Source organism: Lepisma saccharinum, chromosome 6 (assembly GCF_977018435.1).
Source record: "Lepisma saccharinum chromosome 6, izLepSacc3.1, whole genome shotgun sequence".
NCBI lineage: Eukaryota > Metazoa > Arthropoda > Insecta > Zygentoma > Lepismatidae > Lepisma > Lepisma saccharinum.
Window position 1 is genome coordinate 42,901,130 of NC_139234.1, and position 22,276 is coordinate 42,923,405.

General features: G+C 34.8%; 1 protein-coding gene across 4 annotated transcripts in view; it reads right to left on the reverse strand.

Annotated features, from left to right (window-relative positions):
* LOC145989369 (ubiquinone biosynthesis O-methyltransferase-like) overlaps nucleotides 1–22,276 on the reverse strand; it is a 42,648-nt gene that overhangs the window by 16,477 nt on the left and 3,895 nt on the right. For all 4 annotated transcript variants that reach the window (XM_083124711.1, XM_083124712.1, XM_083124709.1 and 1 more), the window contains exons 2-3: nucleotides 19,862–19,954; nucleotides 2,448–2,600 (exon numbers count right to left, since the gene is read on the reverse strand). In XM_083124711.1, the coding sequence (XP_082980837.1) occupies nucleotides 2,448–2,600; nucleotides 19,862–19,935 (227 nt within the window). In that variant the 5' untranslated portion in view covers nucleotides 19,936–19,954. The remainder of the gene's footprint in view (nucleotides 1–2,447; nucleotides 2,601–19,861; nucleotides 19,955–22,276) is intronic.

A 22,276-nucleotide genomic window follows, 5' to 3' on the forward strand; every position in this document is an offset into this window, starting at 1 on the left:
GAAACACATTACTTATTTCAAAATTAACAATAATTTACAATGGTGAAGCAAAGTTCAATTCTGTGTTGTAGAAAAATACAAGCTTTCCAAATTGTATTATTCTAATAATCTAAATAAAACTGAAATATTCCAGATTTTTGGACTATTTTAAACTAACTTTATTGAATTTTCTCCTCAGGAAAATAAAGATTCATACAAGGGAGAAAGACATATTGTGATTAACTAAATAGGAAAATCAATTTTTCATTTATCAGGGTCCAAATCCCAATTGGTCAATGCACATATAAAGTTCAATTAAAAACAATACATTGTATTTTTGTGCATGTTAACTAAGAACTTTAACAAATGATGCAAACAATTTTCAATAAATTGAATCAAAGGGTAGATATAGGAATTGTAAATTTTCTGGTGACATGATTCAAACTGAGCTTTCAGGTTACCATCCATGGCAATGGTGATGAGAGCAATGTATGCACCCAAAATGTTGGAAGTAAATGCTAGTTTAACGTAACTGGTAACCTAAGAACATGTGTTTGTATCACACGGCCAGGAAAGCTACAGTTAATAATAACCCGTGGTGGAACAGCTCATTGAGAGCCCGGGCATACCTACCGACAGCCGATTCTAATCTCACTTACTCACCCGAGGTGGGAAACCATCCAACCAGTTACGGGGTGATGTGTGGTCAGCACGAGGAACCCCCAGTCATTGTTATAGGTTTTCATGACTGGGTTACGCTAATCATTTGTAGCTTCCCAATTTCCTCGCCGTGGTGGGTGGCCACCGGTCCCGTACCACGGCCAAAATCTCAGGAAAAAAGTTGTTATGCTTCATCTAGGAGACTCATACCTGTACGCATCTTGTAGTCGGAGCCCAAAGCACGACGCCTTAGACCACATGGCCACAGTGAGGGACAAGCTACAGTTACTATTTTCAAATACTTCATGAAATCACCCATCCCAGGAATCAAACCCAGGTCTCTTGTGTGGCAGTCAGATGCCCCACTGACTTTACCATCATGATAAAGGCGTATTTCATGATTATCTCAAATATGAACCTAAAAAAATTTTGAAGCAAAATTATGGTATGATTGCAATTTGACAAATGTACTATGTAACATTGATAAATTTGAACATCTTTAAATAGTTACAATTTTCAATTTAGATGAACTAGTGGGAATCAATAAGAGGATTTGTATTGGTATGAATAGAGCTTAGTTATAACATTAAGTGGTTATATAAACTGAGCTTTTATGTACAGGTCCCAAACTTGATTCCAAGTGGGAGCACCATGCTGAACAGCACTGTGCAAAAATATTGAGTGTTAATTGAGAAGAAGAAAAAGCAGGCTCGGTCTAGAAAGGGTAACAGTGACAACATGATTTGATACACTGACCACATATCACACAATGGGAAGGCTGTTAGCATTCCTTGTCCTCAAATTTCTGGATTTGATCTCGATTCTTTATAATTAGCGTAGGTTTTCTGCCACTTTTTGGCTAATCACAATGATGAGGATGAGTGATGACATGATGAAATTGATGAAGGTACACTCACAAAGAACACCCATGCCGAGGCCAGGATTTGAACCTGGAATCACTGATGCCATAGCATGCTGTGATAACCGCTCCGATACAGAAGTTAGTTCAAAGTTTTTCATGCATCCCAGTTTAGCTGCATTGTGGATATGTCTATATTACTTGCGTGGCCATCAGAAATATTTTTTCAACTTTATCATAAAATTTACTGCCTGAATACTATAAAACCTGAATAAACAAATCAACGTTCAGACAAACCCATATAACTTACATGAAAACAACAATAATTTACCTTAAACAGTGGAACCCTGGTTTTACATTCCCAGATTTTACATTTTCCCATATTATACAATCTTATTGGTCACAACAGAGCAAAATGTTACACAATATTCCTAGATTTTACATTTTGCTGCATTTTAATTTTTTTTCACTTTAGTCTACTGAAAAACATAAAGTCGAGGTTCCACTGTAATTTGGTACATGCAGATGTACTGAATAGAAATTTAAATGAAGAATACATGCTTGACCAGGACTCAAACCTGGTCCTCTGGCTCCACCAACTGACTTACCAAGCCAAACCAAATTTTACATGAGTTTTCATTCACACCTGTTGGGAAATCAGGCTGATTCAGTAGCTCAGTTGGTAGAGCAATGGCATGGTGTGTGTCAGACCCCCGATTCAAATCCTCGTCTGCTGACCTCCATGGCAGAGTGATTAGGAAAGCGACATTTTTTTAGCAATAAGTTATATGATATAATTAAACATTGATTGATATTGGTCATAAGGGTAACATGGAAATGTCCATCAATTACCACCCCTTTTGGCAAGAAGCATAATATATGATCAAAGCAAAGGCATATACAGTTTTTATTTATGTAAATTAATAACAATAAATTCAGAAATGCTTACCTAAGTTTGTTCATAGAATGAAGGCCTTTAAATTCTCCAAATTCATCCCACCAATTGTCTGCTAGGTTGTCAAATTTTCGAATTTCGTCATCAAAAATATGATGTGCAGTTTTGGGTCTTTCGCCCCCACCTGAAGCATGTGTTTGTTGAGATCTAAAAGCAGATAAAATTTTATTATTCTTTTCAAAAATCTTTAATTGCGATGTTGAAAATAAAGAAAGCATGATGCATGCATGTTTTAGCAGAGGCGCAACCACGATTTTTTGTCAGGGAGGGACAATAATAATAATAGTAGTAGTAGTAGCAGCAGCAGCAGCAGTAGTAATAGTAGTAGTAGTAGTAGTATCAAAGACGTTATTATCCTCGTAAATTTCGCAAAAAGAGAAGTTGGTGCTTAAGCATTTGTGTTGGACAAACGATTTGAAATATTTCTTCAACACGTTCAATTTCACATTAACAAATAATTGAAAACAAGCACACAAACTGTATTTTTGAAAAACAAAATGCATGATGAATATAATTATTTTTGTACATATGCCATGTATAACTTTCATGTACAACGTATGTTTTACACATATGTAACATGGAGCGACGTAAAAAATAAGAAAATACATAGGCAACGTGTTAACACTAAACTGTGTACATATTTAAAGTTTCCTTAATACATACATATATAACATTATTTAAATGCATTACATAATCAATTCAATTTCGCTAGCAAGAAAATTTTTACATCCAAATTATTGCAAACTGAAACAATATCAATTTAATAGGATGCCACATTCTCTATTTTATAACGTTTATATTTAGATTGTTCACAGGTCCCTAGTTACGGTTCTGAACTTTTACGAAAAAAAAAATATGAGATGTACTTTTATTTGCATAAAATTTGAAATTGAGAAGGGCAATTGCCTCACTGTGACTCCGCCACCCCATGCAGGTGCCCTTGGTCGTCTGGAAGAAAAAAAAATACATGAAAACTAATTCCATTTTGAGTATCATTTTGTCCTGTTACTCTTAGATTCTGCTAGCCTTTCTTTTTTTACTTCAATGTTGGCCCCCTTCCTCCCCATAGAATTGATTTCCGAAGAAGGTAGGGGGTGTAATGCCCCTTCCCATCTGTGGTTGCGCCACTGGCAATCTTCTCCGCTGTGGTTGCGCCACAGATGCTGCGGTGTCAGGATAAAACGCGAAATGCACGGCAACTTCACCTTTGTTAAAATCCCCTTCTGCCTCACTATCCCCATTAACATTTCTTCACGAACTTTGGGCTCCTCGACAAAGTCTAAAATGGTACTTTACCAAATATGTTTCGTGAAACATATAGAACGTACTAAAAGCTAATCTACCCATCACGATACAACTCGCATTAAATGATTTCCCAAGCACGATCTGATGATATATTAAAAGCACCTGAAATTTTTGTTCCAGTGTGACTTGGAGAAAAGATGAACAAGTAAGCGGATAATAAAACCATTTAACAACAATGCCAAAAAGAAAAGAACTCGCTGAGCTGTAGACAAATATCGAAAAACAAAAGAAGAAAGAATTCTTATCAACAATACTGACAAAAGAAAAGACAGCGGCCTCTGATCTTTATAGAGACTGCTGACAGTACAGTGCAGCTTCTCTTTCAATGCTTGGCTGTTATATACAATAACAGCGGTTTCACTATAATACCTAACATTCGGGTGCTCAGTGTGATTACAACATATGACACTATAAGAGTCAATGTTTTCAACATGGGTTTTGAATAGGGGTGTGCAAGCACCCCTTCATGCCCCCCGGCACCACCCCTGTCTCCATTACATGCAAAATTTGAAAAAGAAATTAAATAAAGTTGCACAATAATAGACTGGTCTTACAAAGTCAAAAAAATATTGTTGAAGACACTGTTGCACAGAGTTTACAAATCCTTGAAATCTTGGCCCAATCCCAAAGGACCAATTTCCTACTGCAGTATTCTTATACATATATAGGAAATACATGGACAAAAAGTGGTAATAATAAATAATTCAGACCAAAAAGATGCCTATTTTTTCAACTTTAATTTTGGATGCCATTATGGATAAATGGTAGTATTCTGATTTCCAAAAAATTGCTAGAAATTCAAAGAATGAACTGGTTCCTTCCTGCGACAGTAAAAGACTCCGAACTTTGGAAACAATGTGCTTAGTCCTTACGGCGGAAGGAGGGACCCATGTTGTTCATGGTGGAATCATGGCCATGGCAGACAGCGAGAAGTTGATGTGTGTGACAAGAATAGTGTGTGTATATTTCCCTGTGAAACACAAGAAATTATTCTACATATCGGGTGGTTATAATTAAAGTGACGGTGTTCAGAGTGGTACAGCACGGGCTGTAATGAGAGTAGCAGTCTGAAACTTTGTAGATATGCTAATGAAGCAATGCGCTCGCGAATTATGCAAAAAAAAAAAAATAGTTCCAATTCTCGCCACCAGGGTAAAAAATGGCACTGTAAGCAGTCAAAACTTGATATAGTTACAGGAAAAACACTATAAATCGCAGAAAACAATACTCTTTGTAATAAAATATCGCTACAATTTCACTATTCGAATTACATGAACATTACTAAAGGAAAAAGCAACAAGCGTCACCAACCACAACCAGGGAGCTCACACAATGGTTAGGCAATGTCACAGACAGGCAATTGACAGGTACCTGGTGAGAGTCTGTGCCTTATCAACTTCTCCACTTGTGGACATAGACAGGTTCCTTATCTCCTGGACTCCTTCCCTCCTCCTTCCTTTCTCTCATCCTTTCCACTCTTTCCAGCACTCCTTTCCATTCTTTGTTAATTTTCAGCCCCCCATTCCAGTTCATTATTTCTTCTTCTGCTTTTTTCTCTTTCCTTGGCCTCTTTCCACTTCCTCACTATTCCTCTCTTCTCCCACCCTATCCTCCAAGCCTTCTCCCATTATATGTTGTGTCCTGTTTCTTTTGTGTGCTTGAATATAGCATTTTTCTCCCTCTTTAATCTTACATCATCCTTATGTTGCTTCAACCTGTCTTTCCGTCTCTTTTTTGTTTCCCGATGTACACACTATCACATTCCTTGCAATGAACCTCATATATTATCCCTTCCTCTTCCTCCTCTCTGCTTTCTGCTTCTTCTTGTTCGCTATCCTTAAAATACTGCGGCCTCCCTTTCTGTACGTTTTTATGCCTGCCTTTCTAAGTACTTTGTTTATCGTCTCTGTGGGTTTCCCCATACTCCTTATACCAAACCACCTCTCCTTTTCTCTCTTCCCCCTCTCCTGTTTCTTTATCTTCTTTCTTCTTCTTCTGTTTACGTCAATTCTGTCCTCCTCTTCGTACCCATTCTTTTCTAGTTGCTCCCATAGGCTCTCTATTTTGTTCTCTTTCTCTTCTTCTTTCATTCATAATATCTTGATTTTGTCTTCGTGATGCGGTCATTTATTTTTACAGTTTTATTCAAACTGTATTATGCAGTCACATCTTCTAAAGGCTCCATGTGGATGTGCTGTTGTAAACGCTGTGGGAGGTGTCTCCCGGTCTGGTTCTGCTAGCCAGCAGACGACTTCAGTAAATCTGGCAAATTTCGACACTTCGTGGAAAGGACCCCTCGCCTCGGCAGGCTTTGTAGATCTTTGGCAAAGGGAACACATCTCCACTATTCATTCCGGCCCATGATTTCTTCTGACCGAAAACTGCATAAAAAATATTTACATTAAAATTATTTTTTTTTGTTTCGAGTGAATTTTGTGTTGTGAATTATCCCTGTGAATTTTGTGTTGTGAATTATCCCTGTGAATTTCATTTTTGTTATCTGAGGAATTTCTGTCAAACAGGTATGTTTAGAAATCATGCTAACAGTTGACAAAAATAATGTTGTTCAATGACCCGAAGGGAATGAATCTGCAGCTCATTCCAGTAAGTAAAGCATGGCAGCTAGTGGTGCAAGGAAGGGGAGCGAGGGAGAGATATGACGCTCTTCCTCGGCTTACAGAATGACACGGTCATATATTTTTTAAAAAGAATTAAAAAAAAATTGTTTTAATATTTCAAATCATAAGTTGCCCAAAAGTTCAATCCAAATTTTATATATCAACTTAACCTTACAAGTAACTGTGTTACCTTTCGCAGAAATAAAGAAAATTACCACATGTTAAGTGTTAATGAACAGTGTATTATAAATAAATTTCACAAGTAAGAAGTATTCATTCATACACCGTATAAAGCATACATTCATATAATCAACTAAGATTTTACATTTTGATATCACATTTTATATTTCAACTTCTTTTACGTATTAGTCACGATCTCAAGTCAACTTTTAAGCATATGGAAAATTGTTCTAAGTTTCCAGGATTTTTACGAGACGATTTGCACTAAACGCTCGATTACAACGAAGAACTATCCAAGACAAATTATATGTTTTTGTGTGTTCTATAGACTTTCCACATTCAAAGTAGTCAATTCTTTCATATTATAAAATTAGGCCTTTCATTTACGTGGCTACATGCATGTAAGAGACTTATCTGAAAATTCAACACCAAGAGAAGATGGCTGCCATTTTTACGTCCTATGGACTGGTCACTTTTTAATGTCCTATTCACTTTTTAGGTTCTTCACGGCCTTTCTGAAGATCGAAAAACCGTTACTGCTCTTTTTGTAACATTTTTGTCACGTTTCCTGGACAAATCTTGTTGTTTTATATAAAATATTTCCAATTTATGTCTCCGAAATATTTAGTGACTCCATTCTAGTCGTCCGTGATCTTAAAGATGAAGCAGTGTCTCCAAACTCACACTGTTACAACTTTCAGCACAGAATACAAACTTGCGAATACTTTTCAAATGACAATTATTGAATTGTACAGATATTATGCATGAAAACGCATGTAAAATAAATTAGATACAATAAAATAGATATTACAATATTCTATCACATGTTTATGTATTTTCTTTTTACCTTTTTCAGTTTTATAATTTTGGTGGGAAAAAGGTTATTTACGCACAACTTAGATTTTTCCCTTTATGTCAGTTGGCTAAGTTTCACAATTTTAGGATTACTTCACAACTTTAGGATTACTCTTCAAGGCACTCATTTTAACAAATCGTAACTTTATCGTCGAAATTCTGCCAAAACTTATCTTAAATGGTTTGTACATGCTAGTAATACATACTAAATACATGTTCGTATCCATATACTTATGAATGAGCACGTAAAACCGGTTGAAACCAAACATATGTGCGATTTTGCATAAATTGGCAATTTACGGTAAGCACTTTCTTGATACGTCACAAACCAAATTACATCGCTGAGATATAAAAATATTTTAAATGTTTGAAGTTTATACACGTACTTCAATTAAAACAAAGCCAAAGTGATGCAAATTAATTTTCTACAAATATAAACTACCAAATACGACCTTAAATCGTAAATTTCAAGTAATAAAATTATTTTATTTTTCACATTATGATGGTACTCATTCTGATACCGTCATACTGGCGCCCAATGGGCTTACCCACACCAAACTATTATTTACAATTTTATAAACTTGCAACATCACATGAGATCAAAATATGATCTAATATTTCGAATAAAACAAAAATTGCTAAAAGAAAAGAGTACCAATACAATGCCAACATTATACGGCAACATGCTTATTACCTATATATTAAGAAACTTTAATATGTTTCTGAGCTGAACTATTATTAAAGACCATGGTATAATTTTATATTAAAACACATTAAAAATGAAGTTCAAACTTCAAAGTTATGGTGAAGTTCAATAACATATCAAGTATTAAATGTCAAATGACAAGCAAAAGCAAAGATTAATACATTAATACATTTGTAACTAGATCATTACTAGTAGAGTGAGCTACAAAAAATTTATACATCCACACCTTAGTTAAACGAATACAAAGAATAATATTATTTTAACCCATCGTTTATATGAGATAATACTAACAAAACTTCACCACTCATCATATGGCTACTGTACCAAATTATTTCTAATCTTCACCATTCAAGATACATGGTTACTGTATATTAATTTATTGTCAATCTTCACCACTTATAATAGAATGGTTACTGCTTAATATTTTATTGTCAATCTTCACCACTTAAAATAAGATGGTTACTGCTCAATAACATTGACAAACAAAAAAATATATAACAACCAGTTCAATACTATTCTGAACAAAAACTTTGTTGATAGGAAATTCACACTGCTGTGGACGTGAGAAAACTTTCGATTGAAATTTTAAACCAGTATTTTAGAGCTTACTTAATGTGAAAATTGTATGCACTACCATCTGAAGGAGCACGACCATTTACCAGATGTAAATGTTACTAATTTAAACAAACAACATCAGAAAAAGCCAGGTACTATTAAGCATGCGAAACATTTCATGGAGTCAATCTTGACGTTTTAATACTTCTCGTTTGCCCAGAACAAATAATGTCTTACTCACCTAACCCAACCATACAAAAAGAAATTGCTTTAGTAAGGTTTCAACTTGTGAAGAAAATGTACCATCCAATATCCTATGCTAATAAAATATAATCACATTCTTAAAATAATTCACATTATCACACTTTTCACATTAAGTTTCTTGAGTGGCACTGTAGGACTTACTTATTGCCTTTTACGTGAACCTACCCCAAGTTTTCATGCTCTATGGCATGTCAGCATGTGCAAGAAGCTCGGATCAACTCATGGATCACTTTGCTTACCTTTTGCAACATGATGTGAGTATTTGATTCAGCTTATGAAATCAAATTACTCAAAATAATTCACATTAAAATTAGCATTTGGATTTTTGGTACCATTCCCTAGGTGTCATAGTCTAAAACTTGAGTAACTTGTTCCTTGGACAAAAATATGTGAAATTGTATGCTAAAACAGTTCAACTAACAACTATTGCTAAAGAGTGACTTTGATGCACTGAATTGTTTTACATTTTATTAAGTATCTCACTGTCCATAAGGTAAATCCTAACAACTAAATCTAAATTATTACTCTGATTTAACACTGGACAACCACAAGAGTCATCAACCTTAAAATATATATATATTTTTTTTTTAATGCACAAGGTATACTACCACTTACGGGCCAACCTTTAAAAGCATGGAATAACTACGAGAGTTATTTAAGTACATTATAAATTCTTGTACGAGGTATACTACCAACTTAGGCTAACCTCTCTAATGGTAAGTTTGTTTCAAGAACAAACTGTACACACATCTGTAATGACAAATGAAGAAATAACACTTTTTTCTTGCATTGTTTGATCAAGTATATTTTGCACCACATCGTTATGTGTGCTACTTGCATTTTGCAAAGTGTACAACCAAGAAATTTTCTTGTCTTTTGAACATTTCCATAATTTTACATGTTCAATAGCAATGTTTTCCAGAAGAATCCCATCACTGCAACGTAAGGCAGATATACGAGAGTCACCAAAGTTTTTTATACATAAGTATGGACCTTCATACAGAAAACAATATTTTTTAATTGGATTATCATCCATATCTCTTTGTCTATTTCTGATAAAAACAAGATTTCCAGAAGAAATTGATATTTTATCTTGTTGCTTACTATTTAATTTGTTTAACTTATTGGATCTAGCTGCATGACTTTTAATCTGAGCCATAAGCAGTTTGTCATTCCATGACTGATGTGTACTATCATCAAATATGACATTTCCTATTTGTAGGTTAGGCTCTTTATTTAACCTTAATTCTATTGGAGCGAAACCAGTTTGTGAGGAGATTGTATTGTTTAACCAATGCAAAGCCATGGTTACTTGCTGTGGCCATTTTGCATGGTTATCTATGCACAATACTCTCATTAAACGGTTAAGTTCCGAATGATACCGTTCAACCATGTTGGATGAAGGATGGTAAGGTGGAGTAAACATAAGTTTGACACCATATTCTTTCATTTTGGTATTAAAAAGACATGAACGAAACTGCGGTCCATTATCCGAAATTATTTTTTCTGGAATACCCAGATGTACAAAATATACATGACACAATTTATTCAGTACCGTAACAGTATTGCTGTTGGTCACTGGATATGCCACCAAATACCTGGATGCTGCATCCAATATGGTAAATAAGAAGCATTCACGTTTAGGACCCATGGTGAATGGACCTTGTAAATCAATGAACAATATTTTCCCAGGCTTGTCGGTAATGTGTACTTTGGCTAAATGTTTAGACGGATGCTTGTTCGGTTTAGTACGAATGCATATATCACAGTCTGCTAGATATTGTTGTACATCTTTCTTCATACCTTTCCATTGGAAGTATCTGTATATTTGAGAAAGTGTACGATTAGCACCAAAGTGTCCCGATAAGTCATGAAATTTATTCAATACTGAACCTACTAATGTAATTGGAACACAAATTCTGATCTTTTGCACGTTATGAAAGTCCCTAACACACAAAATATTGTCTCTTAGAAGATAACGTTCATTCCAAGTCCTACTTCTTGGATTATCATTAAGAATTGAAGAGTGCAAAATATATTGCCTAATTTCCTTCAATTCATCATCTTTTTCTTGGGCTACAATCAAATCATCTATATTAATGAAAGGTACTACTATTTCCTTAAACTGCAAAGAATTTACATGATATAACAGATCTTCCTGCATTGGAAATGTTCTAGGACATCAGCAATTATATTTTCCGACCCTTTACAGTATTGAACCTGGAAGGAATACTGTTGTAATTGTACAAACCAACGAGTTAAACGTGCATTCCATGTGTGCGGCGTTTCTAACCAGGTAAGTGCTTTGTGGTCAGTTATGATAATAAAATGTCTGCCTTTTAATAGTGAACAGAACTTATCAATAGTAAACAATATGGCTAAAACCTCTAATTCTGTAGAAGTGTAAGATTTTTCATAATTTCTGAGCAATCTGCTCACAAAACCGAGACGTTTGATGTTACCATCAATCATCTGATAGCAGTATCCTGCAACACCTATTATTGATGCGTCAGTTTGAACATAAAAAGTGTGTAAAAAGTTAGGAAAAGATAAAAGTACTTGTTCACTAACTTTATCTTTTAGTGTTTTAAAAGCTGTAAAAGCTTGGTCGTTCCATTGCCATTTCTTACCAGCCTTCAATAAGTCATACATAGGTTGTGCTATGATGGCATAATTTTTTATGTATTTACTCAACCAATTAAAACAACCTAAGATTTTTTGCAGTTGCTTAAGTGAATTGGGAACAGGCAAATTCATTATGGAATTCACATACTTAGGATCTTTCTTATACCCATGCGAAGTAATAATGTGACCCAAAAATTTAATTTCTGATCTACAAAATTCACATTTTTCAAGTTTCAATGTCATGCCTGCCTGCTTCAATTTTTCAAGAACTGTTCTTACATGCAATATGTGAGATGCAAAATCCTGAGATTTTATGATAACATCATCAACATAAACTACAACGAAATCTCTACAGTCCTTAAGCACACGATTTAACGCATCAACAAATACAGCTGTACCATTTACTGAACCAAATACAACTCTTTTAAAATGATATAGGATACCCTCGAACATAAACGCTGTATACTTTCTGCTGTCAGGATGTAAATTAATTTGCCAAAAAGCATTCAAAAGATCCACCGAAGTGAAGTATTTACAATTTTGGAATTCTACTAATAAGTCTTGTATCTTTATGGGATGCACTTGAATAAGCTTAACATGCTGGTTTACTCTTTTGAGATCAACACATAAACGTATGCCCCCTCCAGATTTAGGAACTACTAAAAGTGGAGACAGATATTCTGAATTAGACAACTCAATAACATCCCAATCAAGCATGATTTTTATTTGTTCACGTACTTGATCTCTATAAGCAAAAGGTATAGGATAATTTTTGCTTACAATAGGTAGATCTGTGTCTAAAACCATTTTGTGGACGTAATCGTTACACAAACCAGGCTTATTAGAAAATATTTCTTGATATTGGAGTAGTAACTCTATTAACGAAGTTTTTTGTTCGTTTGTAAGCGAATCAGCCTTATTCATGTACTCTTCAAACTTATGCAGGTTGAACTTGGACCTATCCTCCAAGCCGTTATACTTACTGACATGAGAACACTCAAAATAAGACAAATTATTGCCATCTTCAATTATTGGCATGAAGCGTGCGAAAGTGCGTTCTTCATCGGAGCCACATGTTATTGTTTGATCTTTAAAATTTAATGATGCTTGAAGTGCATATAACACATCTAATCCCAAAATGATATCCACTTGTAAATTGTGAACCACCAAAAACTGAACGTAACATTGCAAATTACTTATTTGAATGATCAGTTTAACGATACCTAATACTTTGGTTTTCTTTTTACCAGAAAAATCCACCAATCTCACATTATCCGCAGGTGTGAGCCTGGGTCTACTGGCCTTAATATTTATTTCTTTCCAAATAGTATTAGAAAGGAGGCTTATTTCTGCGCCAGTGTCGCAGAGAGCAGTATAAAATTTATCAAATATTAAAACTTTTAATTTTGCAGTAAGAGTATTACTGCTGAGAGCATTAATTGGTGTTGGAATTTCTTTTGATTCATATTCATCACTGTTATGAAACTCTTCCCATTTCCCTAGATTAATGTTATCAGTAGTGGGATTATTAACTTGACCTTCATCACCCACTTTAAAACAAAGGTCGCTTGTTAGTTTTTCCGCAAAGACAAAACGTTATCCTCATCGGGATAACAGTCAATGCTGTTTGCATCCCTAAAATGACTAACATTGACATTGTGCACAGTAGCTTGCACTTTTACATTTCTACTCACTTTATCACTTGAAGTACAAGATGTACAACCAAAACCCATACTATACAAAAATTGTTTAACCTTAGTCATACCAGCATAATTCCAATGTATCATATCACTCTACCTCTGGACGGGTGACCAAGGAATTTCTGGTACAAAGAGTTATCTATGCCATCATTCTCTAAGAAGAATAAAGGCGCTATATTGTATAATTTTACTTTAAACTCGTCGTGTAATGACATCAAATATAGATTGAAATTATTCCATGTCTGCCACAAATGTTCATTAGGAGATGACATATATTTAGGAAGAGGTGGCAAACACAGTATCGAGATCTCAGCACATTTACCTTTCAATGTATTCATGAGTTTACTGAAGGATAACTGCATTTGTTCAAAGCTACATTTCCTAATTAAATCATTGGTACCTATCATGACCAATATTTTGTCTGAGATTTTCTTAGCATTTGACACACGCCGCAGATCATCAATGGTTTGTCCCGAGACACACAAACCTATGAATCTGGAAGCAGATTCATTCATATTCCATCTATAACCTAAGATATTGTTAGCGTATCGTATTAGCATACTGTCACCGAGTAATTGATAATCTCCTAACTTAGGATCAAACTCATCTAAATCACAATGAGGATCATTATTTATTTCACTTGTATGTCCATTATATTGAGCTTTGGGAAAAGGAGGATTTTCAACCGCTTTGATGCTCGAGACACCTCCTGTATCAGGAGCATCTAACAGTTTTCCTGCCTCGAACCAAGATTTACCCTTCTAGAAATTTGATCATTATTTACCCATGTCCTACCATTATCATAGGATTTACGAACAGCTCCAACATCATTGTTATACCTCGAGTTTCTTAGCTCTTTTCTGTTAGACATACCTTGGTTATTGTGATCCTTAAACATAGACACATTAGCTATCTTAGATTTATTCTTTTGGTTACCATAAGTTTTACTAGAATCCATATACCTAATTGGATTATTTTTTAAAGACTGAAAATTCTCTATGGCTTGCAATGTTTGTCTCAGTGTATGAATATTATTCACCACCAAGTGTTCACTTATTTTGTAAGGTAACAACGAAGATAACTGAGCAATAAGATGTGTTTCGTCAGCATGTGGTTGAATAGATTTTAGTTTTTTGTAATTCTTATTTGCAAACTGCAATAAGTTCTCCTTGCTGTCTTTATCATAAGGTGAATTTAGAACTTTAGTCAAATTTACAGATTTCCACCTATCGTTTTGATAATGGGATAAGAAATCTGTCTTAAACTCAAGATAAGACTTAAACTTTAATTTATTTTCAACGTACCAGGTACGCGCACAATCTGTGAGTAATTTAGGTAAATAATTCAAATATTCACTCTCGTGCACATTGTAAATTTCCAGGTTTTCCTCTACCTTTTCTATAAATTCAGATGGTATTATATCTGAAGAAACACCATCAAAATGAGGAAAATGCCTCAAATCTTGTGGTTTAATTATTGGCTTATACCTAACCTTTAATGTATCTCTCGACGGATCAACTTCCGAATGTTTAACATTTGAAACATTTGTCGGAGGAGTCATCTTAGATGCATTACTTACATGCCGTCGAACTCTACTAGTTGACTTGTCATGCTTTAACTTTTTTCGCTTAATAGCTAGTCTAGTATTACAATACGGACCATCATCTACGCATGTACTCTCATGATCTGAGTTGACATCACAATCAGTTTCTGAATTAGAAATTGCATTCGAAAGGTGTCTACGATTACCGTAGTCATGCGGAACATGTCCAACACTAGGTCGACTTACATATACACGGTTTTCAACATCTGTATCAACCTGTCTAGCACCAAGCTCAAGAAAAACACCCTGCTTTGAATTCGCATTTCCATTCTTCGATGTTATATTTGTACTGCCCGTAATTGGAGTCAGCACTTTATTGACCATTGTTGTTAGACTAGACTCGATCAGTGACATAGCCTTTTTAATGTTAACATTTAATTTAGAAACTGCACGATCATTCAACATGTTACTATTCAGTGCATATTTAGCGTATTCTAGACATTCATCATCTTCACTACGATTATTAACATTGGGTGAAGATTTGGGTGACAGAATGATGTGACTTATGTCATCGGATTCATAATCAACACCATACATATCTTGCTACTCATCCCTATTTGTCAAATTCGCAAATGGCCTAGTAACTTGCAACCGATCTAACGCAGTATGTACATATCCCAAATCCTTCCTGACAGTACATAAAGACAAATCATTCTCCTCACAAGCCTTAAAACATTTCTCAAGCTTCATGTCAAATTGCCTTGACAGATCCTCGATGGCACTTTCGATTTTAATATCAATATCGTTAGCCAATGAAACCAACCCTCCATTGACCTTAGTGTCAAGGGTATGTAAATCTTTAACTACCTTCTCATTCCTAATCATACATTCATTTCTAAACTGACCTAATTCAATTTTGAGATCATTAAACTCCTTAGTGTGTGCATGCAAAGCAGCGTCAATTTTGGTATTACGTTCTGCTTGTTCATGCAAAAAAATATCAATTTTGATATTGTGTTCTGCTTGCACTTGCAAAGCAGTGTCTAGTTTACTATTTTGTGCATTTATTAACCCCACAATGTCCGCCAGTGTGAAATTTCCCTCAACAGCTTCGGTCATTGTTAAGATATGAAACAGACTAGCAAGATAAATACAAAATTACACAAATTAAATATTTCACACCCTATCAGTCCAGAAACAAAATTAGTTATATTAATCTTATAATAGGTACACTAATATTTTATCATCATCATCTTACAGATGGAAAATGAGTCGATATAATTTAATATTATTGAGACAAGATGAGTCTCATCAATCTTGTATATAGATGAGACAAATTGAGTTACATGAATCTTGATGTGATCGACCTTTTATGAGACTTTAAAAAGCACAAAAATGAGTCTCAGTAATCTAATATATAAGAGACGAAAAACGATTCTGATCAATCTTATTATAACCAAGTTATATTAAATATATTTTTGACAATTTACCTCTTAACAATTAAGAGAAAACATGAGTCTCACTAATCTTATATATATGACGCTCTTCCTCGGCTTACAGAATGACACGGTCATATATTTTTTAAAAAGAATTTAAAAAAAAATTGTTTTAATATTTCAAATCATAAGTTGCCCAAAAGTTCAATCCAAATTTTATATATCAACTTAACCTTACAAGTAACTGTGTTACCTTTCGCAGAAATAAAGAAAATTACCACATGTTAAGTGTTAATGAACAGTGTATTATAAATAAATTTCACAAGTAAGAAGTATTCATTCATACACCGTATAAAGCATACATTCATATAATCAACTAAGATTTTACATTTTGATATCACATTTTATATTTCAACTTCTTTTACGTATTAGTCACGATCTCAAGTCAACTTTTAAGCATATGGAAAATTGTTCTAAGTTTCCAGGATTTTTACGAGACGATTTGCACTAAACGCTCGATTACAACGAAGAACTATCCAAGACAAATTATATGTTTTTGTGTGTTCTATAGACTTTCCACATTCAAAGTAGTCAATTCTTTCATATTATAAAATTAGGCCTTTCATTTACGTGGCTACATGCATGTAAGAGACTTATCTGAAAATTCAACACCAAGAGAAGATGGCTGCCATTTTTACGTCCTATGGACCGGTCACTTTTTAATGTCCTATTCACTTTTTAGGTTCTTCACGGCCTTTCTGAAGATCGAAAAACCGTTACTGCTCTTTTTGTAACATTTTTGTCACGTTTCCTGGACAAATCTTGTTGTTTTATATAAAATATTTCCAATTTATGTCTCCGAAATATTTAGTGACTCCATTCTAGTCGTCCGTGATCTTAAAGATGAAGCAGTGTCTCCAAACTCACACTGTTACAACTTTCAGCACAGAATACAAACTTGCGAATACTTTTCAAATGACAATTATTGAATTGTACAGATATTATGCATGAAAACGCATGTAAAATAAATTAGATACAATAAAATAGATATTACAATATTCTATCACATGTTTATGTATTTTCTTTTTACCTTTTTCAGTTTTATAATTTTGGTGGGAAAAAGGTTATTTACGCACAACTTAGATTTTTCCCTTTATGTCAGTTGGCTATGTTTCACAATTTTAGGATTACTTCACAACTTTAGGATTACTCTTCAAGGCACTCATTTTAACAAATCGTAACTTTATCGTCGAAATTCTGCCAAAACTTATCTTAAATGGTTTGTACATGCTAGTAATACATACTAAATACATGTTCGTATCCATATACTTATGAATGAGCACGTAAAACCGGTTGAAACCAAACATATGTGCGATTTTGCATAAATTGGCAATTTACGGTAAGCACTTTCTTGATACGTCACAAACCAAATTACATCGCTGAGATATAAAAATATTTTAAATGTTTGAAGTTTATACACGTACTTCAATTAAAACAAAGCCAAAGTGATGCAAATTAATTTTCTACAAATATAAACTACCAAATACGACCTTAAATCGTAAATTTCAAGTAATAAAATTATTTTATTTTTCACATTATGATGTTACTCATTCTGATACCGTCATAGAGTATGAGTGCGTGCTGGAAACTCTCTTCGTTCAGGGCTTGACCTCTCTAGAAGCTTTGAAGAGAAGAAAAAGATTATTTTTGGTGGCAGACCAATGCCTGATTTACCGGCTATAACAACTCAAACAAAGCGTTGTGTCAGTCATTTTAATCCGGACCAATATGAAAAAATACGATAGTTGTTATGTAGTTGCTGAAGAGCATTAAAACTACTGTTGGCCTTGCATCCTGATTTCAAATGACAAGGGTGTGTGGAACAGTTCAGATTTCGATGACAAGAACAATTTTCTTAAAGCATCACAAAGTCACCAACAAACACAAACTCACATTCGTGCTGAAATTATACTGACCACATTTGGAATAGACTTGCAGCTAGATCAACAGTGAAAATTGGAGATATAAAAATATTTTAAATGTTTGAAGTTTATACACGTACTTCAATTAAAACAAAGCCAAAGTGATGCAAATTAATTTTCTACAAATATAAACTACCAAATACGACCTTAAATCGTAAATTTCAAGTAATAAAATTATTTTATTTTTCACATTATGATGTTACTCATTCTGATACCGTCATAGAGTATGAGTGCGTGCTGGAAACTCTCTTCGTTCAGGGCTTGACCTCTCTAGAAGCTTTGAAGAGAAGAAAAAGATTATTTTTGGTGGCAGACCAATGCCTGATTTACCGGCTATAACAACTCAAACAAAGCTTTGTGTCAGTCATTTTAATCCGGACCAATATGAAAAAATACGATGGTTGTTATGTAGTTGCTGAAGAGCATTAAAACTACTGTTGGCCTTGCATCCTGATTTCAAATGACAAGGGTGTGTGGAACAGTTCAGATTTCGATGACAAGAACAATTTCCTTAAAGCATCACAAAGTCACCAACAAACACAAACTCACATTCGTGCTGAAATTATACTGACCACATTTGGAATAGACTTGCAGCTAGATCAACAGTGAAAATTGGACATAATAAAGCACAATGAATTAGTAAAAAGTAACAGGAAGGTTATCCAAAGCCTGGTTGATGTTGTTGTGTATCTGGCAAAGCAAGAACTCCCTTTCAGAGGTCACGCACAAGACCAGGATTCAATAAACCGTGGAAATTATATTGAAATGATTACACTGTTGAGTAAGTACGATGACACAATGGCAAAACATTTGCAGAAAGCAACGGTGTTCACAGGCCTGTCGCATCACATACACTGTATTATTGAATGAGATAAAAAAATAAATATTACAGTCTCCTTTCGTGCTGTTATTATTGAAGGAACCACTGATATTTCTGCACATTCCCAACTTTCAACTGTTATTAGGTACACATCTCCTAATGGAGAAATACAAGAAAAATATCAAAGCATCGACAGACAGCACAGCAGATTCAGATGTTTATACAGAAGTAGGTTAGTGGGGAAGGGGAGGACATATAAGTATGTATTAGTGGAGAAGCGAACATGGAAGTGACTGCTAGACTGAAATTGAACATGACACTGCTTCAGTTGTTACATATTTAGGCACATGGGAGGACAACTGTTTCCAAGCATGCGACTGATGTTAACTTCATAATAGTGTCACTTAGAAAGTGTAGCAAAAAATTGAAGCTGATCTTAGCAGAAAGAAATTTCAGCATACATGTGTAGCATAATTCATGGTGCATTTCATACCTTAAAGATAATAAAAGGGTTTGTCCCCCATACACGTAAGTATGTTACAGATTTGATTTGCTTTATTTTACTTCGCTTCTTGTGCCACTCTTGGCTAATTTGCGAAGATGGGGATGAGTGATGATATGATGAAATTGTTAAATGGACACTCACAAACATCCATGCCCAGGCCAGGATTCGAACCCGGGACTCCTGGTGTCGTAGAGCGATGTGCTAACCACTCTGCCACGGGGGCCAGCAAGTATGTTACAGAAAAGTACATGCCTAATGCAAGGTTAAGCTTCAAGCTGTACATGAAAATTTTGATTTGTCATGCTTACACTTACCTACACTGCAGAAGAATAATACTGGAGAGTCTTGAAAACAAATGCTGTTGAAAATAGAGTCCTTTAAGTACCATTCTATTGCCTACATGGAATCTGAAAGAGCACAAGTGTTATAAAAATGCTTCAACTTCATGAGTACATCAAGATTTAGTATTTGAATCAAGGATCTAGTGTACAGACTTTGAAAAAATAGTTTAATTGATTGATTTAGTTTATTTTACTTCGTGTTTTGTGCCTCTTGGTTAATTTGCGAAGATGGGGATGAGTCATGAAATGATGAATGGACATTCACAAACAACCAAGCCCAAGCGGAATTCAAACCCGGGACCCTTGGCATCACAGCGCAATGTGCTAACCACTCGGCCACAAAAAATAGTTTGACACACACAATAAACATTACTCACTTTCAGTTCGGACTGCATGTACACACACAGAAAAATTATGGCTTTTTGGTGATAAAACAGTTGTGGATAGTAGTACATTTTATAATGAAAAAATGGCTTGTTGCATTGAGGCAATCAAACATCTTCTACACAAAGATGTTTGACCGAAGAAAGTTTATTATGCAGGTTTCTTGAACACTGAAGATAAAACTGGACGTAAATGGCCATGAGGAAAAGGTACAGAAAGACTACTCCACTATAGTGGCGACTCATGGATTATTTTGGGTGTAGGAAGTTATGATAAACAGACCGAGGAAAATTTCTGAAGGCTTTCCCTGTCCGTCGTGTGTGAAATGAGTACAGTTTTGCCAGTTCCAACCTCATGAAAAGAAAAAAAGTACTGTTTCAACTCTTAAATAAAGTACTGTTTCAACTCTTAAATTACACTAAATACGATAAAATTATGCTAGTGTCTATTATTATAGTACACAATTATTTTTAATATTTCATTTTCTGATGGTTTTAGTAGTTTCAAGTTCAACTTATGCAGATATTTTGGAGTTGTGAACTGCGTTATTGATTATTTATTATAGTTATGCAATATTAGGAATTTTGAACCTTTAATAAAATGGGTTCAGTATAGTGCTTGAAAAAAGTTGAAGGAAATTCGACGACTAGTAACGGTGTCCGATTGTTTTTATTTGTGTCCCCCCTACTTTCTAACAATTTCCTTTCATGAAATGTTCCTCACTTGTTTAATCAGAGATGATAAAGAAAAGATTAAAAGAAGAGGATGTACCAGGGACTGTAAAACCTTTTCCCTTGGTCAGCATACTTACTTTTGTTTGAAACAAGTCAAGAAAAGGACAACAAGATCTGGAGATTTATATAAAAAAAATATTTCCTCAAAATATCTTCATTAGAATTCAATATCTCTGTTTCCCAGGGACATCCGTTTTCGAGATGATGCTGGATTCTACCATTATGCCAAACACAGTGTGTTAGGTGCCAACCAAGTTCAAATTTTGCTAGGTTTAGAACTATTATGCTAGGGTTTGCACAACTGATTGAGGAAGCCACAAGAGCTTCCTCGCGTACCGTATATCTTGGCAACCACCCTTGCACTGCCCCTCACCCATCTGCCTGTAGGATGACGAGAAAGCTTCCTCAGCCGCTCAGTTGCAGACAAAGACGGTCAACTTTGGGCATCAGATCGGAGTGAGCGAGTGATATATTGACTCTTGACAGTTGAGTAGCGAACCTACAATTACGCTCATAATCCTACAACGCTCATTGAACTCTTAAAAAATAGAGAAATGGAAATAAGTATAAATGAACTGTAGGAAGTTCCTTACTTCCTACATGGATGAATCGCCCCTGCTCCACTATAAGGTCAATACAAGATTCAAGTATAATTCCAGTTAATCAAGTCAAAACTCCAAAAACTTAAGATTAAAGTGAACACTACAGCTCAACGAGTTTGTTACATATGACAATATTGATTGGCTGAAATGCATTGAAATTATCATAGACAAGGCACAAACTGTCTGAAAGTCTTACTGAACTTAGAACATGCACTAAAAGAAAAAATGACACTGTTGATGGCTTGTATAATTCCTGGGAACGACTGAAGATGACTGGACCCCTCTCCGATTTTCTTCATATTTGGCATACTCACTAATTGAGGCCTCCTCAATCACGAACCTGAAGTTAAAAGTTGTCGGAAACGTCTAGAAATTGCAAAATAAGCTAAAATAAGGCGTTAGTTTTCGGAATGGAAACCGTCGATTTTCGCGAAATTTTTTGTTTCACAAGCAAATATAAATATTCCTGATACTACCACGACACCAAATGTTAACTATGTTCCTAACCGGAACTAACCTAACCACACGTCAATGGTTAGTGGGGCTAGGGCCAATGGCTCATGGGGTTAGCATCAATGGTTCACAATTATTTTGCAATTTCTAGATCCTGATACTACCAAGACATGAAATTTTAACTGTTTGCCTAACCTAACCGAAACTAAACTAAC